The sequence below is a fragment of the Pseudonaja textilis genome, chromosome 7 (assembly GCF_049901715.1).
Source record: "Pseudonaja textilis isolate UNSWEBS1 chromosome 7, rPseTex1.2, whole genome shotgun sequence".
In the NCBI taxonomy this organism is placed as follows: Eukaryota; Metazoa; Chordata; class Lepidosauria; order Squamata; family Elapidae; genus Pseudonaja; species Pseudonaja textilis.
This window is the reverse complement of record NC_141996.1, coordinates 2300112-2317677: the sequence shown is the minus strand read 5'-3', so window position 1 is coordinate 2317677 and position 17566 is coordinate 2300112. Positions and strand designations below refer to the sequence as shown.

Here is a 17566-nt window from a genome sequence, read left to right as displayed (position 1 = left end):
ATTCCTATCTTCCTTCCTTCCTTCTTTCCTTCCTTCTTATTTCAATCTTCCTTTCTTCCTTCCCTCCTTCTCATTCCCATCTTCCTTCCTTCCTTCCCTCCTTCTCATTCCTACCTTCCGTCCTTCCTTCTTATTCCCATCTTCCTTCCTTCCTTCCCTTCTTCTCATTTCCATCTTCCTTCCTTCTCATTCCTATCTTCCTTCCTTCTTTCCTTCCTTCTTATTCCAATCCTTCCTTCCTTCCTTCTCATTTTCATCTTCCTTCCTTCCTTCTATTCCCATCTTCCTTTCTTCCTCTCTTCCTCCTTCTCCTTCTCTCCTTCCTTCCCTCCCTTCCTCCTCCCCTCCTCTCCCTTCTTCCTCCTCCTCCTTCTGTGGGCCAATTACCAGGAGACTGAGAGAAATTTGGGGGTCATTTTTGGTCGTAAGTTGAGGACTAGCTGTATTGTACCACAAATAGCCATGCCAACCAAATTTTAAATCGTATCCTTCCAATTCCTGTAGCTATCTATTTCTTCAAGTCACCCACTCTTTCAGCCATACTCAATAAAAAAACTGCCAAATAGAGTTTCAAATCTAAAAGTCCTCACTCTCTTGTTTCTGTAGAATCCTGCAGCAATTTAATTCTCCATTTCTTGCCTTGCCAGACAAATTTAGAAATATGTTTTTGCCCTTGCTTAAAAGGTACATCAGTGTGATCTGGAATAAAAATAGCATTCTAGGTAAAACATTCATCATAATCACAGATATTCTTCCCAGCAATGACAATGGCAGTTTTCCTCATCTCTACCTATTTTTTTAACTTCATTCCATACCATAACACAATAATTTTGAAACAGCACACAATTCACATTTTTGAGGTAATATTTATCCTTTTTCTCAACGTTAAAACCAGATTTATTCATCATCTTTTCTTGACTCTCTGAAGTCATTTTTAAAACTAAATAGATCTGTTTTCGTTTATTAATCATAAAACCTATCAAAATGCTTGTATGAATTGTGACTTCGGTTAAAAAAAAATGGTTCTAAGCGGCTGATTAAAGTGATACTGATATAAATCTTAAAAGATATTTGAAATTTTTAGAAAAGTTTATTGAGAGAAAAGGCAGAGGGCTTTGATTTTTATCCCCGAAAGTCTCTTGGGGGAGGCAGCGCTTGGTTTCCCAGGTAATTTATTATAATTTATGTTTATGGCAGCGTTTCCTAGTAGGATTTCAGAAAATAGGTTCTCTTTTCCATTGGTTCCTTCGCTAGAAAAAAAAAACAGAAAGGAAGATGGTTTAGTCACAACAGTCTAAAGTTCTGCATAATTTTTTTAAAAATATTCCAACAAAACAAATCTTCAAACTTGAGAGCTTTAAAACTTGTGGACTTCAACTCCCAGAATTCCTCCCCCAGGGATGTTAGCTCAGGAATTCTGAGAGTTGGAAGTCCACAAGTTTTAAACTTGCCAAGTTTGTAGTCCCTTGGAATAAACAGTAAGTCAATAAATACTTGGGATGTTCTGATGACTAAAACTTTAAATGTTTCCAGCTTCACTACACTAGAAAATTTACAGCAACCCTAATTCCTTTTTCATGTAATGTTATCAGAGTAGGAAGAGCTATAGTTAGTATTTTCTTAGCATTTATTCGATTGGTCAATCGCTTACAAGATACAGGTATAAGAATAAATATAGTTTTGAATACATGAGATAGATACTTATAAGAAAAATAAAAAACAAAACAAAAAAACAAGTGTTTTTTTTTTAATTTGGCTAAAGTGAAGTGCTACCAACTACCCTTCTTAGAGAAAAATTAACCAAGAGGATTATTTTTACTTAAAAAAAAAACATTACAGAGCTGCAACATCTTGTACCGTTTTGTAATCAGTTTCAGAATTTATTTTTTTATCCTTTGCAGTAGCGTTTTTTCCTTTGCTGCAACAGACGGGTGCAGAAGATGTTAACTTTATCACAAGGCCTTCTAGACCGGTGGTGGCTAACCTTTTGGGGCTCCTGTGCCAAAAATTGTGTGTGTGCTTGTCCGCGTGCAATCGCATGCCAGCACCCAGAAGGCAATGCACCCCCGCCCCCATTGAGGAAAGCCTCTGCAGCCTTGGCAGGCCGAAAACTAGGCCCGTTTTGTCACTTCTGGTATTTCCAGAGAGACAGGAAGTGATGAAACGGGCCTATTTTTCATCCTGCAAAGGCTGCAGAGGCTTTCCTCAAGCCTCTGGGAAACCAAAAAAGGCCTCAAACGGGCCGAAAATCAGCCTGGAGGTGCACGCATGTGCAGTGAGGTAAGTTTGCCTGCAACTCACGTGCCGGCACAAATCGCTCTGCGTGCCACCTGTGGCATGCGTGTCATAGGTTCGCCATCATGGTTCTAGACTCCTGGCAATTTGGGTTGTTTCTTCTATTTTGCTTCGTAATACACAACTATAATTTTTACATTTTGTGTATATGTGTGTGTGTGTGTGGTGGCTTTTTCACTGCGTTTTCTTTGGCATGCAAAGCTACCTCTGCAAATTGTTACTGAGTTGGGGCATCACCAACCCTGGTGGTGCACAGCCTCGTGCCCCCACCCCCAATCCTGAAAATTGCTTTCCCACCTTGGCAACTTGTGGACTTCAACTCCCAGAATTCCCCAGCCAGAAGGCTTTTAAGACAGGGAATTCTGGGAGTTGAAGTCCACCCATCTTCCAGCGGCTGACTTTCAAAAACCTTGCTCTAACACACGGGTCGCCAATCTTTTGGACCTCAGGGACCACCAAAGTCATAATTTGAAATCCCGTGGACCAGAGACCCTGGGAAAATCCCAAAGAAAATCTGCAGGAAAGTTCCTCATCCCGTTTTCCTACCGATTGATCGTTCTTTATTTGGGATTGCAGGATACTGTCTCCAGCTCTGTTCTCAGGGGGGGGGGGGGAGAGAGAGACTTTTGGCTTCATGCAAGGAAAACAGCAGAAGCTGCAGAAGTCTTTCTTTCTCTCCCGCAAACTCCGCCAAGAAAGGAGTCTTTGCCGGCGCAGCCTCTTGGAGCAGGAGGCCTTGCAGGGTCCCCAAAGACTCATTTCTGGCGGAGTTTGTGGGAGAGAAAGAAATATTTTTTTCTGCTTTCCTTGCGTGCAGCCAAAAGCAGAAGAAGAAAGAAGCGGAAAGAAGCAGCCCGGTGGCCAGGCCAGGCGCGTGGGGCGAGTGGGGCAAGTTCCCTCCCTCCGCCCTTTCCCCCCTCCCCTCACTCCCTCGTGTTGTTCGCAATGCAAGCGACGCAGCCTCGTGTTCCTGCGCAGCCTGGATTAATTGCTTTGGGTGGGGGGGCTACATTTCTCTGCGGACCACCAACATTTTCTCACAGATCACCAGTGGTCCCCGGCCCACTGGTTGGCGACCACCGCTCTAACTTGTTTCAGAAACATGGATCAAGCTAGGATCGGGTGGTTTTGTAGCATTTTATGAGCCTTACCTCTTGGAATCAGTTCAGATGATATGTGATCCACATCTGGGGTGGCTCTGCTAAACAAGGATGTGTGATCAATGTCCAGTTGTGGCTTGTTTATGGCATAAAAATTCTTCTTGCAGTGCCTTAAGTCTCATGGAAGATTTTTAGAAGAGATTGGACAACTCTTTGTCTGAAGGGGTTTAGGCTTTCCTGCCTAAGCAGGGGGTTGGACTAGAAGATCTCCAAGGTCCCGTCCAACTCTGTTATCCTATTCTATTCATGCCTTACAGGGCATAATATTTGTAGCAATTAATATAATTGATAGGTATGCTTTCCGCAAAATCGGTTTGCAGGAAGTCCCGCTGTTTAAAATCCTCCCTTTGAGTTTTTCTCTTCTCTCTTTGGCTCTCTTGCCCGGATCGTATCGGGTCTGCTGGGGGTGACGGCGAACTTCAGAAGGGTGCTTCCCAAGACACCTGGGCCAAAACCATCAACCTTTTCAGCTGCTCGTAAGACACAAACATCACCACGTTCCAGGAGCCCAGCCGTAAGAAAGAAGGGATGAAACTGGAGAAATAAGAAAAGAAAAAGGGGGGGTAAGACGCCGCGGTAATGGAATAAGCAACCGTATATTGAAAAATGTAAGGAAATGCAAAAGATGTGCTGATGTTGATAACAGTATATATATATAGTTTTGTGTTTTTAAATGTTGGAAAATTAATCGGAAAGGAAAGGAAAGAAGGAAAGGAAAAAGGAAAGGAAAGGAAAGGAAAGGAAAGGAAAGGAAAGGAAAGGAAAGGAAAGGAAAGGAAAGGAAAGGAAAGGAAAGGAAAGGAAAGGAAAGGAAAAAGGAAAGGAAAAGGAAAGGAAAGGAAAAGGAAAGGAAAGGAAAGGAAAGGAAAGGAAAGGAAAGGAAAGGAAAGGAAAGGAAAAAGGAAAGGAAAGGAAAGGAAAGGAAAAAGGAAAGGAAAGGAAAAAGGAAAGGAAAGGAAAAAGGAAAAGGAAAGGAAAGGAAAAAGGAAAGGAAAAGGAAAGGAAAAGGAAAAAAGGAAAGGAAAAGGAAAGGAAAGGAAAAAGGAAAGGAAAGGAAAGGAAAGAAAAAAAGGAAAGGAAAGGAAAGGAAAGGAAAAAGGAAAAGGAAAGGAAAGGAAAGGAAAGGAAAAAGGAAAAGGAAAGGAAAGGAAAAAGGAAAGGAAAGGAAAAGGAAAAGGGAATTTAAAGGGCCAGCGCCTGAGAAAATTCTGTGCCCAGAAGCTCCAAAAAAAAACAACCCACCCCAAGATGGCAGCCACAAGGTTGTGTTTGATGGCCCATCTCCATGTTTGGGGTCAGGAAGTCATGGTTGTCTTTTGAGATCCCTGCTGTAGATGCTCTTCCTTCTCAAAAATGTAATTTTGACTCGTGGAGGGGCCACAGGACATTTCACCTTAAAGCTCCCTTAAGAACTGTGGCCAAAAAAACATATCCAATACATCGTACAACGTATATTAACAGCAGCAAGAATTGCCTATGCCCAAAGTTGGAAAATAGGTGATTGTACCTTCAGAAAACATGATAATAAATAAAATAATCGGTTGGGCCGAGATGGACAGACTGACGAGGAAATTAAAAGAAGAGTCAGAGTTCTCTGAGGTTTGGGAAATGTTAGATATATGGTTAGATAAGAGAAACAAGGTTTGATATGGAGAAGAATTGTACATTTTGTATTTAAGAATATAAGCAACACTTGACACAGAACTGTTAAAAATGTAAATTTCCATATGTATTTTGAAAATAAATAAATAATTAAGAAAAAGAACCGTGGCAAGAATTGTCATCAATTGGGGGCAAAACTCACTTAACAACAGTCTCACTTAGTAACAGCAGAGAGTTTGGGCTCTATGGTAGCAGCTGCAGCAGCACGGGCGACTCGGGAGTAAGGCTGCAAGTTAATGGCCCCTCCTTCAAGAAGATAAAAGCCAGCTGTGAAGCGAACGTTCTTTGCAGGAAGCAAAGACGTTTTGAAACTCCAGCCTCGTGGACATTGCAGTATCTTAGTTGGCATTTGAAGACCCTTGTGTTGTAAAATATTTCTAGGTAACCTTATCTGTTATTCTTGGCAGCCTTGCACAGTTTTGGCGAGGCTCCTGCTTATCAAAGTTAATTAGTTTGCAGCAGCCTTTTAACCGGGAATTTGTAAGACTCATTAAAAGGTTTCTGTTCCCTTTAGTTATTATTTGTTTTATTGGAAAAGGGTTTGGGTCAGAACACAGAGTTGGCTTCATCTGGGATAATGCCGACACGTTGCTCCTAATAAATCTTTTGGATTCTTTCGAAGCTTGGCCCGAGGCTCATGATTTAATGTGGGCAATCGCCGGAACCCTGACAAATGAGTCATTTGCCACGTGCCTGAATTTTGATCACTGAAATGTAAGTGTGAAAAAACAGTTACTATTTTCGGTGCTGTTGTGGCTTTTGTCACTAAATGAACAGGTTGTAAACTGAGGACTAGCCGTATCTCCATCTGTCCTCCAAGGAGGGTCTCTGGCGGGACCCCGAGGAGGGATCGGGAGCCCTTCCTCTTGGTGAGGGGAGCAATTATTCACCCACCCTTTGTAGAAAGCATTTGGACCTTCCTTCACCACCATGGTCAGCATGCAGCTCAAGGCGTTCTTGTACTGTCCGGCACTGGAGTTCATGTACCGCGTTTTGACCACGTCCACCGGGGACGCCACCACCGTCGCGCAGAAACCGGCACCAAACGCAGCAACGAAGTGGCACGGGAAATTGTCTGGGGGAGACAACAAGGAAAGATTAAAACCTTCAGGACGATGGACATCAAGAACTCAGGTAGAAGGTGCTCCTTCTCTCCAAAATTTGCTTCTTCAGAAAGTATTTACAGGTGAACAGAGTTGGAAGGGACCTTGGAGGTCATCTAGCCCAACCTGGCCCCTGCCTAAGCAGAAGAGCCTATGGCGGACCTATGGGACGCGTGCCATGGTAGCACGCAGAACCATTTGTGCCCACACACGAGCTGCAGGCAAACTTATCTCGCTGCGCATGCGCCGCACTCCCAGCTGATTTTTGGCCCATTTAAGGCCTTTTTCGGCCTCCCGGAGGCTTGAGGAAAACCTCTGCAACCTTTGCAGGCTGAAAAATAGGCCCCGTTTCGTCACTTCCTGTATTTCTGAAGAGGTTTTCCTCAAGCCTCTGGGAGGCTGAAAAAGGCCTCAAACGGGCCGAAAATCAGCTGGGAGGTGCAGTGCAGATAAGGGGTGGGGGGGAGCGTATGCATGCGCAAGGGGCCTTCTGGGTGCTGGTATGTGAGCACATGCACACCAGCGCGCACACAATTTTTGGCACAGGAGCCCAAAAAGGTTAGCCACTACTGGTCTACACCATTTCTGACAGAGACCAGTCCAGGGATGAAGCTCCCACAACCTCTGAAGGCAACTTCTGTTCCATGGGTTGATGGCTCTCCCTGTCAGAAAGTGTCTCCTTATTTCCAGGTTGAATCTTTATTTTTTAATTTTATTTATTTATTTCCTTTTAAAAAAAATCTTCATTTATGAAGCCGTTCCCTTCCATGCCACAAGGTCATATTTCTACAGTTTTATTGCGTTTCTTATATATCTGTGTCCTTCACGCGAAAGGTAGTCCTCGTTTAGTGACCACAATTAGAACTGGCAATTTGGTTGTTAAGCAAAGCATTTAAGCGAAACCCTGATAAGGCTCGTGATCCAGGCTTCATCTTTACAGGGCTACAAAAGTCCTACGTGTGAAGATTGGTTGCAAATCTACTTTTTTCATCACAATTCTTGTTGCCCATGGTCGCCAAATGAAGCCATCGCTAAACGAGGTCTGCCTGCAATGCAGAATTTCCCCTCGCTCCCAATTTTTATCTGGCAGGTGGGATTATTTGTCATCAGCTGATATATTTACAGTTTTCTTGTATTTCTTATATATCCGTTTTCTTCACGTAACAGGTAGTCCTCATTTAGCGACCACAATCAGAACCAGCAACTTGGCTGTTAAGCAAAGCATTTTATTAAGTGAAACCCTGACTCCCTTATGATCTGCCTTCAACTTTCCTTTGCTTTAGTGCTTTAGTGGTTGCAAATTTACATTCCTTTAATCACAGCTGTAGCTGCCAATGGTCTCTAAAGGAAGCCATGACTGAATGAGAACTGCCTATAATGCAGAATTGCCCCCTCGCTCCCAATTTTTCTCTGGCAGGTGGGGTGAAGAGGTTCCCTTACCTGTCATCAGGTGATATTTCAGCAGGGTTTCCTTGATGAGATCGTAGGTCACCATCTCCCCGCAATTCACAATGGCGTTCCGAGTGATGTTGGGAAACGTCCCTGCCGGGGATGGAAGGAAATGTTGGTTAATGTATGTATGTATGTATGTATGTGTGTGTGTGTGTGTGTGTGTGTGTGTGTGTATGTATATATATATATATATACACATACATATACATATTACTCTGAGACACAGACGAAGCACAAGCCTGAAGATGATGAATGAGACATCATCGAAACGTTGCCTAGATACTTCCAATCTCCCTGCCAGGGATGGTTGGTTAATGTAATGTAATGTAATGTTGGTTAATGTATGTATGTATGTATGTATGTGATGTGTGTGTGTGTATATATATATATATATATATATATATATATATATATATATATATATATATATATATACGCTCTGTATTCTACATCTAGAAGCACAGAGCCGGAGACACAAGCCTGAAGATGATGAATGAGACTTCATCGAAACGTTGCCTAGATACTTCAATCTTACGCAGGAGAAAACCCGAATAACCAAAGATCCACATACAAATACCCATGAGAACCTCAGAAAACAAATTTATATATATATGTATATATATGTATGTATGTATGTATGTATGTAGGAGAGCATAAGGGAGAGATGTGGTCTACGGGGGAGGAAAGGGCCCTGATCCCCTTCATGGGCTTCAGCTGTGACAACTGAATAAGAGGACAGACGTGCGTATGGGCGAGCACTGGAAACCAAGCATGGAAATATCTCTAGTTTATGGTTCCTCTCTGAGTTTGGCGCCCTTCTCAGTGTGTGTTCTGTTATCTGTGGATGTTCTCCTTATCTTGCCTGGTTTGTGTTGCTTTTTTCCCCCTTCTTGTAACTGTGTGGGAGTTTTTTTGTCTTCAGTCAAGGATATTCGGAGCTTGGAAGCAAAGTGAAGGAATAAAAGGAGCTTCACCGTTTTGTTGTGACTGTGTTTATTTTGTATCCCACCCTGGGTCATCACAGTTTTGGATTCCAAAATTGCTTTGGGAGAAAGAACAGGTACCTTTCCAAAGGCCTCGGACCCCTTCTTCCCGGGCGATGGTTCGATAGGCGTCCACGGTCCCGTTGTACCTCTTGGGAGCCCCCACCAGCTGGATGTGGGCTTGAAAGCGGACTTTCACCACATCCGTAGGTTGGGCGCAGGTCACCGCCATGGCGCCAGTGGTACAGCCGGCAAGGAGGCGGGTGAATATGCTGGTATCTGAGATGGGATGAGGGAGGAAGAGAGAGAGAGAGAAAAAGGATGTGTGGATCGGTGTCGAGGAGCATGAAGATTATTTTTGGACAAGGTTACATGGAAGCCGATGGCAAAACCTGAGCTCGGTCCGGGGGAAAATGGAAGAGTGCGTGAAAGAAACTCAAGGTGTCGTTGCTTGAATCTCTTTGGTATAAGAGGGAGGAGAGCGGAACTCACTCAGGCTTTGGAGGACTTGATATTAGAGCTTGGAGCTATAAGGCAGTTTATTTGGGGTGGACTCTTGTTTCCTGGCTTGGCCTACCCCAAAAGGCTGAGGGGGGTCAGTGAAAAATTAGGGAAGGGGTCCCTTGGCGATGTGGTTGATTAAGCTCTTAAGTAGATGAGAATAGGAAGAGACGGAGAAGGAGAGGAGACAGAGGAGGAGAAGGAGGAGATAGAGGAGGAGGAAGAGAAGGAGGAGAAGGAGGAAGAGGAGAAAGAAAAGATAGATGAGAATAGGAAGAGAAGAAGGAGAAGGAGAGGAGGAGAAGAGGAGGAGAGAAGGAGGAGAAGGGATGAGGAGGAGGAAGAGAAGGAGAAGGAAGAGATAGAGAAAGAAAAGATAGATGAGAATAGGAGGAGGAGAAGAAGAAGGGAAAGAAGAGGAAGAAGATAGAGAAAGAAAAGATAGATGAGAATAGGAAGAGAAGAAAAGGAGAAGAAGAGGAGGAGAAGAGAGGAGAAGAAGGAGGAGAAGAGGAGGAGGAGAGAGAGAGGAGGAGAAGGAGGAAGGGGAGAAAGAAAAGATAGATGAGACTAGGAAGAGAAGAAGGAGAAGAAGAGGAGGAGGAGGAAGAGAAGAAGGAGAAGATAGATGAGGATAGGAAGAGAAGGAGAAGGAGAAGAAGAGAGAAGGAAGAAGGAGGAGGAGGAGGTGAGAATAGGAAGAGAAGGAGAAGAAGAGATAGAGGAGGAAGAAAGGAGGAGGAGAAGAAGGAAGAAAAGAGGAGAGAGGAGTAGGAGAGAGATAGATGAGAATAGGAAGAGAAGGAGAAGAAGGAAGAGAAGAGGAAGAAGATAGAGGAGGAGGAGGAGGAGATGAGAATAGGAAGAGAAGGGAGGAAGAGAAGGAAAAGAGAAGATAGGAAGAGAAGAAGAGAAAGGGAAGATAGATGAGAAGAAGGAGAAGAAGAGGAAGAGAAGGAAGAGATGATAGATGAGAATAGGAAGAGAAGAAGAGAAAGGGAAGATAGATGAGAATAGGAAGAGAAGGAGAAGTGGAGAAGATGGAGGAGGAGGAGATGAGAATAGGAAGGGAAAGAGAAGAAGAGAAGATAGGGAAGAGGAGAAGGAGGAGGAGAGTGGAGGAGGAGATGAGAATAGGAAGAGATGGAGGAGGAGGAGGAGGAGGAGGAGGAAGAGGAAGAAGAGGCGAAGACACTGGTCTTAGACTCTGGACTTACGCTCGGAGCCCTTGGGCGTGTAGAGATCCTTCACCGAGTCGTAGAGCCCGATCCGGACAGAGGCGAAACTCATCTGGCGTTGGAGACCGGCCACCAACCCGTTGTAGAGACTCTTGGGTCCTTCCATCTTCACCATGGTGGTGATGGTACCCAGGACGCCTTTATATTTCACTTGTCTGCTTGCTTTGCAAGTTCTCGATTCCCCCTGAATCTGGGAGGAGAAATAAGAGGTTGTGTGGCGTTATCATCCTGGCTTTCGGTCTAAACCAGAGATTCTCAACCTTGGGAAGGTTAAGACAGGACGGACTTCAACTCCCAGAATTCCCTAGCCAGCCATGACTGGCTGGGGAATTCTAGGAATTGAAGTCCGCCTGTCCTTATCCTTCCCAAGGTTGAAGAAACCTTGGGGTGGAATCGAACCTCAGATTCAAAAACCCAACAATCATGGCTTGGGGCAACCCCCGATTCCCCACAAATGGATGAATGCTTACAAAAACCGGTAGAGTGAGCAGAGAGGGCTAAATTGACTATTTTGAGCCAGGGGAAAAAAAAAAAAGTATTTAAATACTTTTACTTCTACTTGGAAACTACTTCTGCGCTTTGTGCTCAAGGTGGGAGAAAAATTAAATAAAACTTTGATTTGGGGTTTTTAACCCATCAGATCGATTTGCGGTTATAGAAATGTCCAGTTTGTGTACTATTGTGTAAAAGTAAACAGTTGAGGTTGCGTGGTATTATTTTATTCCAAAGGAAGTTGGAAATCAATACCTATTTTTTTCCTTTTTCCCATTTTCTATCCCTCCTTTTTCCCCCTTCCCTATTTTCCCTTACTATTTACTTTTGCATTTTTTTTTGTATGCTATATTATAAACTAACAAAAAAACTACTTAAAAAAGGCTCATAGAAGCATTTATTGTAACAGTACACCCTGGAGGAATTCCCTTTAGGAAGCACTGAGAAATTATGCGCTCTAATTTATATATTTCAGGAAAGCAGAAAAAATGATACATACGCATAGATAGCAAATGACATAAGCATGAATATTCATAATCAGCAAACTTGTTGCTTCCCTGCGCTTCTGTTTATTAGGCTCAAGAAAGACTTATTGTCGCAATAAAAACAAATATATCAGCTGAGAACTGAGGACTTCCAAGGTTATCTCAAATTAACATTCCTTCTATGTTTCTATTTTGCTAACATGCTCTTATTCCTCCCAGCTTTTCCTCCCACTGGTCTAAACCATGACTAGTTCAACAAGCCACCCTGTTTGGATCCATGCAACACATTAAGCCTTAAAAGATTATTCCCTTTTTTATTCATCGAACATGAAATTCAGTCAACTGAACATTTAAAAATGCATCATTAATATCATTGACTGGCGCTGATGGTTGATACGGGTTGCTGCCAGCACCCTAGGTTTCCTCCTGCTGCTTCTACTTCTTCCTCTTCTTCCTCCTCCTTCTTCCTCTTCCGTTCTCTTCTTCCTCCTCCTCCTCTTCTTCTGCTTCTTCTGCTTCTTCCCTTTCTCTTCTTCCTCTTCTTCTTCCTCCTCCTCCTCCTTCTTTCTCTTCCATTCTCTTCTTCTTCCTCCTCCTCCTCCTCTTCCTCTCCCTCTAATTCTTCCTCCTCTTCCTTCTACTTCTTCCTCTTCCTTCTCCTCCTTCCTCTTCTGTTCTTTTCTTCCTCTTCCTCCTTCTTCCTCTTCCATCTTCTCTTTTTCTTCCTCTTCCTCCTTCTTCCTCCTCTTCTTCTTCTGCTTCTTCTTCCTCTTCCTCGTCCTCCTTCCTCTTCTGTTCTCTTCTTCCTCCTCCTCCACCTTTTCTTCCTCCTCCTCCTCCTCCTCCTCCTCCTCCTCCTCTTCTTCTCTTCTTCTTCTTCTTCTTCTTCTTCTTCTTCTTCTTCTTCTTCTTCTTCTTCTTCTTCTTCCTCTTCCTCTTCCTCTAATTCTTCTTCCTCTTCCTCTAATTCCTCTTCCTCCTCCTCTACCTTTTTCTTTTTCTTTTTCTTCTTCTTCTTCTTCTTCTTCTTCTTCTTCTTCTTCTTCTTCTTCTTCTTCTTCTTCTTCTTCTTCTTCTTCCTCCTCCTCCTCCTCCTCCACCTCCCTTCTTCTTCTTCTTCCTCTTCCTCCTCCTCTTTTCCTCCTCCCCTCCTCCTTTCTTCTGCTTCTTCTTCTTCGTCCTCCTCCTCCCTCCTCTTCCACCTTTTCTTCTTCCTCTTCCTCTAATTCTTCTAATTCTTCTTCTTCTTCTTCAAACCCCCACCCCTCAAAGCAGGAGACCCTACGCCATTTCTGACCGATGGCGGTCCAGCCTCTTCTTGAAAGCTTCCAGGGATGAAGCTCCCACAACTTCCAAAGGCAACTTCTATCCCATCGGTTGATTAGGACATTTCACTTCTCATCCAAGAAGCTTCCTGAATTCTGACTAAAGGAAGGATTTAATACTCTTTGCAAACATCGTCTCCTTTTTATGACCACAATTGAGTTCAGGATTTCTGTTGCTATGTGAGACAGCTGTTAAGTGGCCATAATTTCCACGGCTAAGCGAGTTGGTTATTAAATGAGTCTTGCAACCTTTTTGCGGCAGCGAATCACTGCAGCGAATCATGTGGGCGTGAGCAAATCTGCTTTCCCCGGGGAAGCCTTAATAACCCTTTCGCTGACTTGAAACAGCCGTTGTGATTCACAACTGTGGCATGAAAAAGTCGTCAAATGGGGCAGAACTTACACTTAACAACTGCTTTGCTTTAACGACATACAAACCCTGGGCGTAAGTCGAGGACTACCTGTATAGGTTGATCTGCTGCAAATATGCAAATGGGCAAGGCTTTCGGAACTAGAGTCGTTCGTCTGGAAGGCATACCTTGAGGTCATCTGGTCCAGCCCCCTGCTTGCTAAAGGAATCCATATGGAAGCGTCCCAGCCCAGCCTCTGTGGAAAGGGAGCCAGCCGCTTCTCCGCGTATTTATACTCTTGGCCATTATCGTCTCATTTAGTGACGGTGCCATTCGGACCGGGGACCTACCTGGAGACGGACTTTGGCAGTGTCCAGGGGGAAGGTGCAGAGGTCAGCGATGCAGGCGGCAGTGCCAGCGCTCAGGAATTTGATGGGTGCCGATGGCGGGATCTCCGTGGGCTTCAGACCGACCATCTTTCCCGGGCAAACTCCAACCTCCACTCCAGAAATCTTTCTTTGGCTGCCACCGACAGTTTGTGAGGGTTGCCCCAAAAACAAGCTCCACCCTGGATGAATGAATGAACCTAGAATAAGAAAAAAATAAAAAAATAAACAAAATAAAATCGGTCACAAGAACCGCTAGGGTGACCACGGTGGCTATCGTTTAAGCTGGACCTGAGACCGAACCCAAAGAATTTATCCCTGCCAGGCGAACTGATAGGACGATACCGAGCATCTGCCTGGGGAGGAACCGTGGGGTCTGTCTGATATTGGGGTCAGAGGAGCACGGAGGCGACCTGGTGGAAAATACAGGTGGTCCTTGACTTACAATGGATTGTTTAGGGGCCGTTCGAAGTTATAATGGTGAAAGAATAGAATAGAACAGAACAGAACAGAACAGAATAGAATTAAGAATTAGGAATTAGGAATATAGAATAGAATAGAATAGAATAGAATAGAATAGAATAGAATAGAATACAGAACACAACAGAACAGAACAACAGAATAGAATAGAAGGAGAGAAGAGAGAGGAGGGAAGAGAAGAGAAGAGGAGAGGAGAGGAGAGAAGAGAAAAAGGAAATAATAGAATAGAACAGAATGGAGTAGAAGAGAAGAGAAGAGAAGAGAAGAGAGAAGAGAAGGAAGGGAAGGGAAGGGAAGGAAGGAGGAGAGGAGAGGAAGAGAAGAGAAAAGAAGAGAAGTGAAAAGGAAATAATAGAATAGAACAGAACAGAGTAGAAGAGAAGAGAAGGGAAGGGAAGGGAAGGGAAGGGAAGGGAGGAGGAGAGGAGGAAGAGAAGAGAAAAGAAGAGAAGTGAAAAGGAAATAATAGAACAGAACAGAACAGAGTAGAAGAGAAGAGAAGAGAAGAGAAGGGAAGGAAGGGAAGGGAAGGGAAGGAAGGAAGGAAGGGAAGGGAAGGGAAGGGAGGAGAGGAGGGAAGAGAAGAAGAAAGAGAAGTGAAAAGGGAAATAATAGAACAGAACAGAACAGAGTAGAAGAGAAGAGAAGAGAAGAGAAGAGAAGAGAAGAGAAGAGAAGAAGAGAGAAGAGAAGGGAAGGGAAGGGAAGGAAGGGAAGGGAGGGAGAGGAGGGAAGAGAAGAGAAGAGAAGAGAAGTGAAAAGGGAAATAATAGAATAGAACAGAACAGAGTAGAAGAGAAGAGAAGAGAAGAGAAGAGAAGAGAAGAGAAGAGAAGAGAAGAGAAGAGAAGAGAAGAGAAGAGAAGAGAAGGGAAGGGAAGGGAGGAGAGAGGAGGGAAGAGAAGAGAAAAGAAGAGAAAAGGGAAATAATAGAATAGAACAGAACAGAGTAGAAGAGAAGAGAAGGGAAGGGAAGGGAAGGGAAGGGAGGAGAGGAGGGAAGAGAAGAGAAAAGAAGAGAAGAGAAAAAGGAAATAATAGAATAGATCAGAATAGAGGAGAATAGAAGAGAGAGGAGGAGGAGAGTGGAGAGGAGAGAACAGGAGAGAAGAGAAAAAGGAAACGATAGAACAGAGCAGAATAGAGTAGAATAAAAGAGAAGAGAGGGAAGGGGAGAGGAGAGGAGAAGAGAGAAAGGAAGGATGGAGAGGGGAAGAGGAGAAGAAAGGAGAGAAGAGAAGAGAAAAAGGAAATAATGGAACAAAACAGAAGAGAGTAGAAGAGGAGAGGAGAGAAGGGAGGGGGGAGAGAAGAGGAAAGGAGAGGAGAAGAGAAAAAAATAGAATAGAATAGAATAGAATAGAATATAGAATAGAACAAAAATTAAACAGAATTCAACAGAACAGAATAGAATAGAATAGTGATTGGACACACAAGATTTTTTTTCTCTGGTGCAGATGCTCGCAATTTAAAACAGCAAGTAACCAGTCACAGGTCATAATCATAGTTACAATCATCAAACATAAATTACAAACAACAATCCATAAATGATATATAAATGGCCCCTCAGCGACTGATCGCACGTTGAGCTCCACCTGAGACCAACCATTCGAAACAGAATTTTTTACCTGGACTCGAAGTATCGTCTCTCCCAATTCTCAGGCTGGCCTGCCCTGTTCACGGCTCGACGAATCTTCTTGCAAAAAACGAGATCTTCAGATAAGTGTCCGTGAACCGTCCGTCCGTCTGGCCAAGTCCGGGAGGGGTGCAGCCCTTCTGTCCGTCTCGAACAGATGCCGGGACTCCTGTTTGTCATCGTTGCCAATGCCCCTTTATAAACTCAGGCCGGGATGGCATTTCAACAAGATGCCAACGGATGGGAACACCGATCGTGTGGCGGTGTCAGCCAGTGCGAGGACAGAAATGACCTACCCACTCCCCCCCCACCCCAGTCTGTGTGGCCCAAAATAGCGGTGGGGGTCATATGTCATTCTGAAAATATCTCTGTTTATACACAGGGATTATTTTTTCGCCCCTGTATGTGAAAAACGAGTGGTGGATATTCTGTGGGCGCTGTGGACGTAAAACAGAACTACCCTGTTTCCCCGAAAATACGACCTACCCTGAAAGTAAGTCCTAGCTTGATTTTTTTTACACACGAGCCCAATATATGCCCTACCCCCAAAATAAGCCCTAATTAAGATCCAGCCCACTCCAGAGTGGATGGGTAAAAATTAAGCTAGGGTGGGGATGTGGGGTGGTGGAGCTGCCCTACTACTTACCTTTGGGCAGTTGTAGCCAGGCCTCGCACACCCCGACACCTGCCTCACCGGCCCATTTCTTCTGCAGCCGGCAAGGCTGGCCAGGCTTTCCTGAAGGCCTCTGGAGCTGAGAACAAAGCTCAGGATCGATCCAGAGGTCTGTTATATTGGCTGCAGAGGCCTTCAGGAAAGCTTTACCGGCCGCAGAAGAAGATGATCCTCTGAGAGCGAAAAGGAGGCCGGGGGTGACGCACACAAGTGAGGTTAGTCAGTGGGTGAGATTCCCCCCCAAAATAAGACCTGTTGCCTTTTTTGGTGGAGATATGTATGTATGTATGTATGTATGTATGTATGTATGGTTGGTTGGTATTCAGCTTTGTTCGGGCATTTTCCCACATCATTGCAGTTGTGCTTCCAAATCCGTAGCAACGTCTCGGCAGAATCCCATGTGCCATCAGATGGAACATGGGATTCTGCCCAGACGTTGCTATGGCTTTGGAAGCACAACTGCAATGATGTGGGAAAATGCCCAAACAAAGCTGAATACCACTTATGACTGTGGCAGCATCTCCAGGGTGACCTGATCAAAATTCAGAGTCTTGGCAACTGGTTCCTATTTATGACGGTTGCAGTTTTTCCCAGGGTCACGAGATCCCCCTTCTGCAGCCTTCTGAGAAGCCAGATTCGCTTCATAACCAGGTTGCTGACTTAACAACTCTAGTGATTCACTTAATGGCTACAGCCAGAAAAGTCCTGAAATGGGGCAAAAGTCACTGTAGCAACCGTCTCGCTTAGCAAGGGAAATTTTGGGCTCCGTTTTGTGGTCGTAAGTCAAGGACTACCTGCATTCTTTCTACAAAAATCCAAGCTGCACATTTCTGTAGGGTATGGTGGCTGCATTCTTACAACCAGTTTAACCCAGTTCTGTGCAAACAAACCAGGGATTGCTGCAAGGGTACCAGCGTCCTTAACACAGTCAGTGTTAATTTGGGGAAGATGTTTAGCTCAGTTTAGCAAGAGATGGAGATTTGTTTTGGGGACTCTGCCAATCTAGAAAAATGAGAGAATTCAGTACAGGTGAGTCCTCGACTTACGACCACAATTGAGTTCAGGATTTCTGTTGCTAAGCGAGGCAGCTGTTTTAAGTGGCCAGAATTTCCTTTGCTAAGCAAGTTGGTTGTTAAGTGAGTCATGCAATCTTTTTGCCATGGTTAAGCGAATCACGGGAGTTGTTAAGTGAATCATGCCGGCGTTAAGCAAATCTGCTTTTACCAGGAAAGCCAGCTTCACTTAATAACCGCTTCGCTGACTTTAAACCGCCGTCGTGATTCACAATTGCGGCATGACAGGTCGTAAAATGGGACAAAACTTACTTAACTACTGTCTTGCTTGA

General features: G+C 44.2%; 1 protein-coding gene across 1 annotated transcript; it reads right to left on the bottom strand.

Annotated features, from left to right (window-relative positions):
• Positions 1–1070: 1070 nt before the first annotated feature.
• On the bottom strand, positions 1071–15744 carry LOC113453432 (putative mitochondrial transporter UCP3). Its single transcript, XM_087937837.1, has 8 exons — positions 15541–15744; positions 13397–13632; positions 10374–10584; positions 8737–8934; positions 7661–7762; positions 6012–6192; positions 3447–3989; positions 1071–1250 (listed from the first exon to the last, which is right to left on the bottom strand). Exons 2-7 carry the CDS (start codon positions 13520–13522, stop codon positions 3875–3877), a joined length of 933 nt encoding a protein of 310 aa, XP_087793963.1. The 5' UTR covers positions 13523–13632; positions 15541–15744; the 3' UTR covers positions 1071–1250; positions 3447–3874.
• Positions 15745–17566: the final 1822 nt, after the last annotated feature.

What these genes read in the sequence shown, in the direction of transcription:
- LOC113453432 (XM_087937837.1), bottom strand. Translation starts at nt 13,522, where the DNA reads ATGGTCGGTCTGAAGCCCACGGAGATCCCGCCATCGGCACCCATCAAA. An exon ending in CACGCCCAAGGGCTCCGAGC is followed by an intron (nt 8,935 to 10,373) that starts GTAAGTCCAGAG and finishes ATCCCATCTCAG; the next exon opens with ATACCAGCATATTCACCCGC. An exon ending in CCAAATGCTTTCTACAAAGG is followed by an intron (nt 3,990 to 6,011) that starts GTGGGTGAATAA and finishes TTATTTCTCCAG; the next exon opens with TTTCATCCCTTCTTTCTTAC.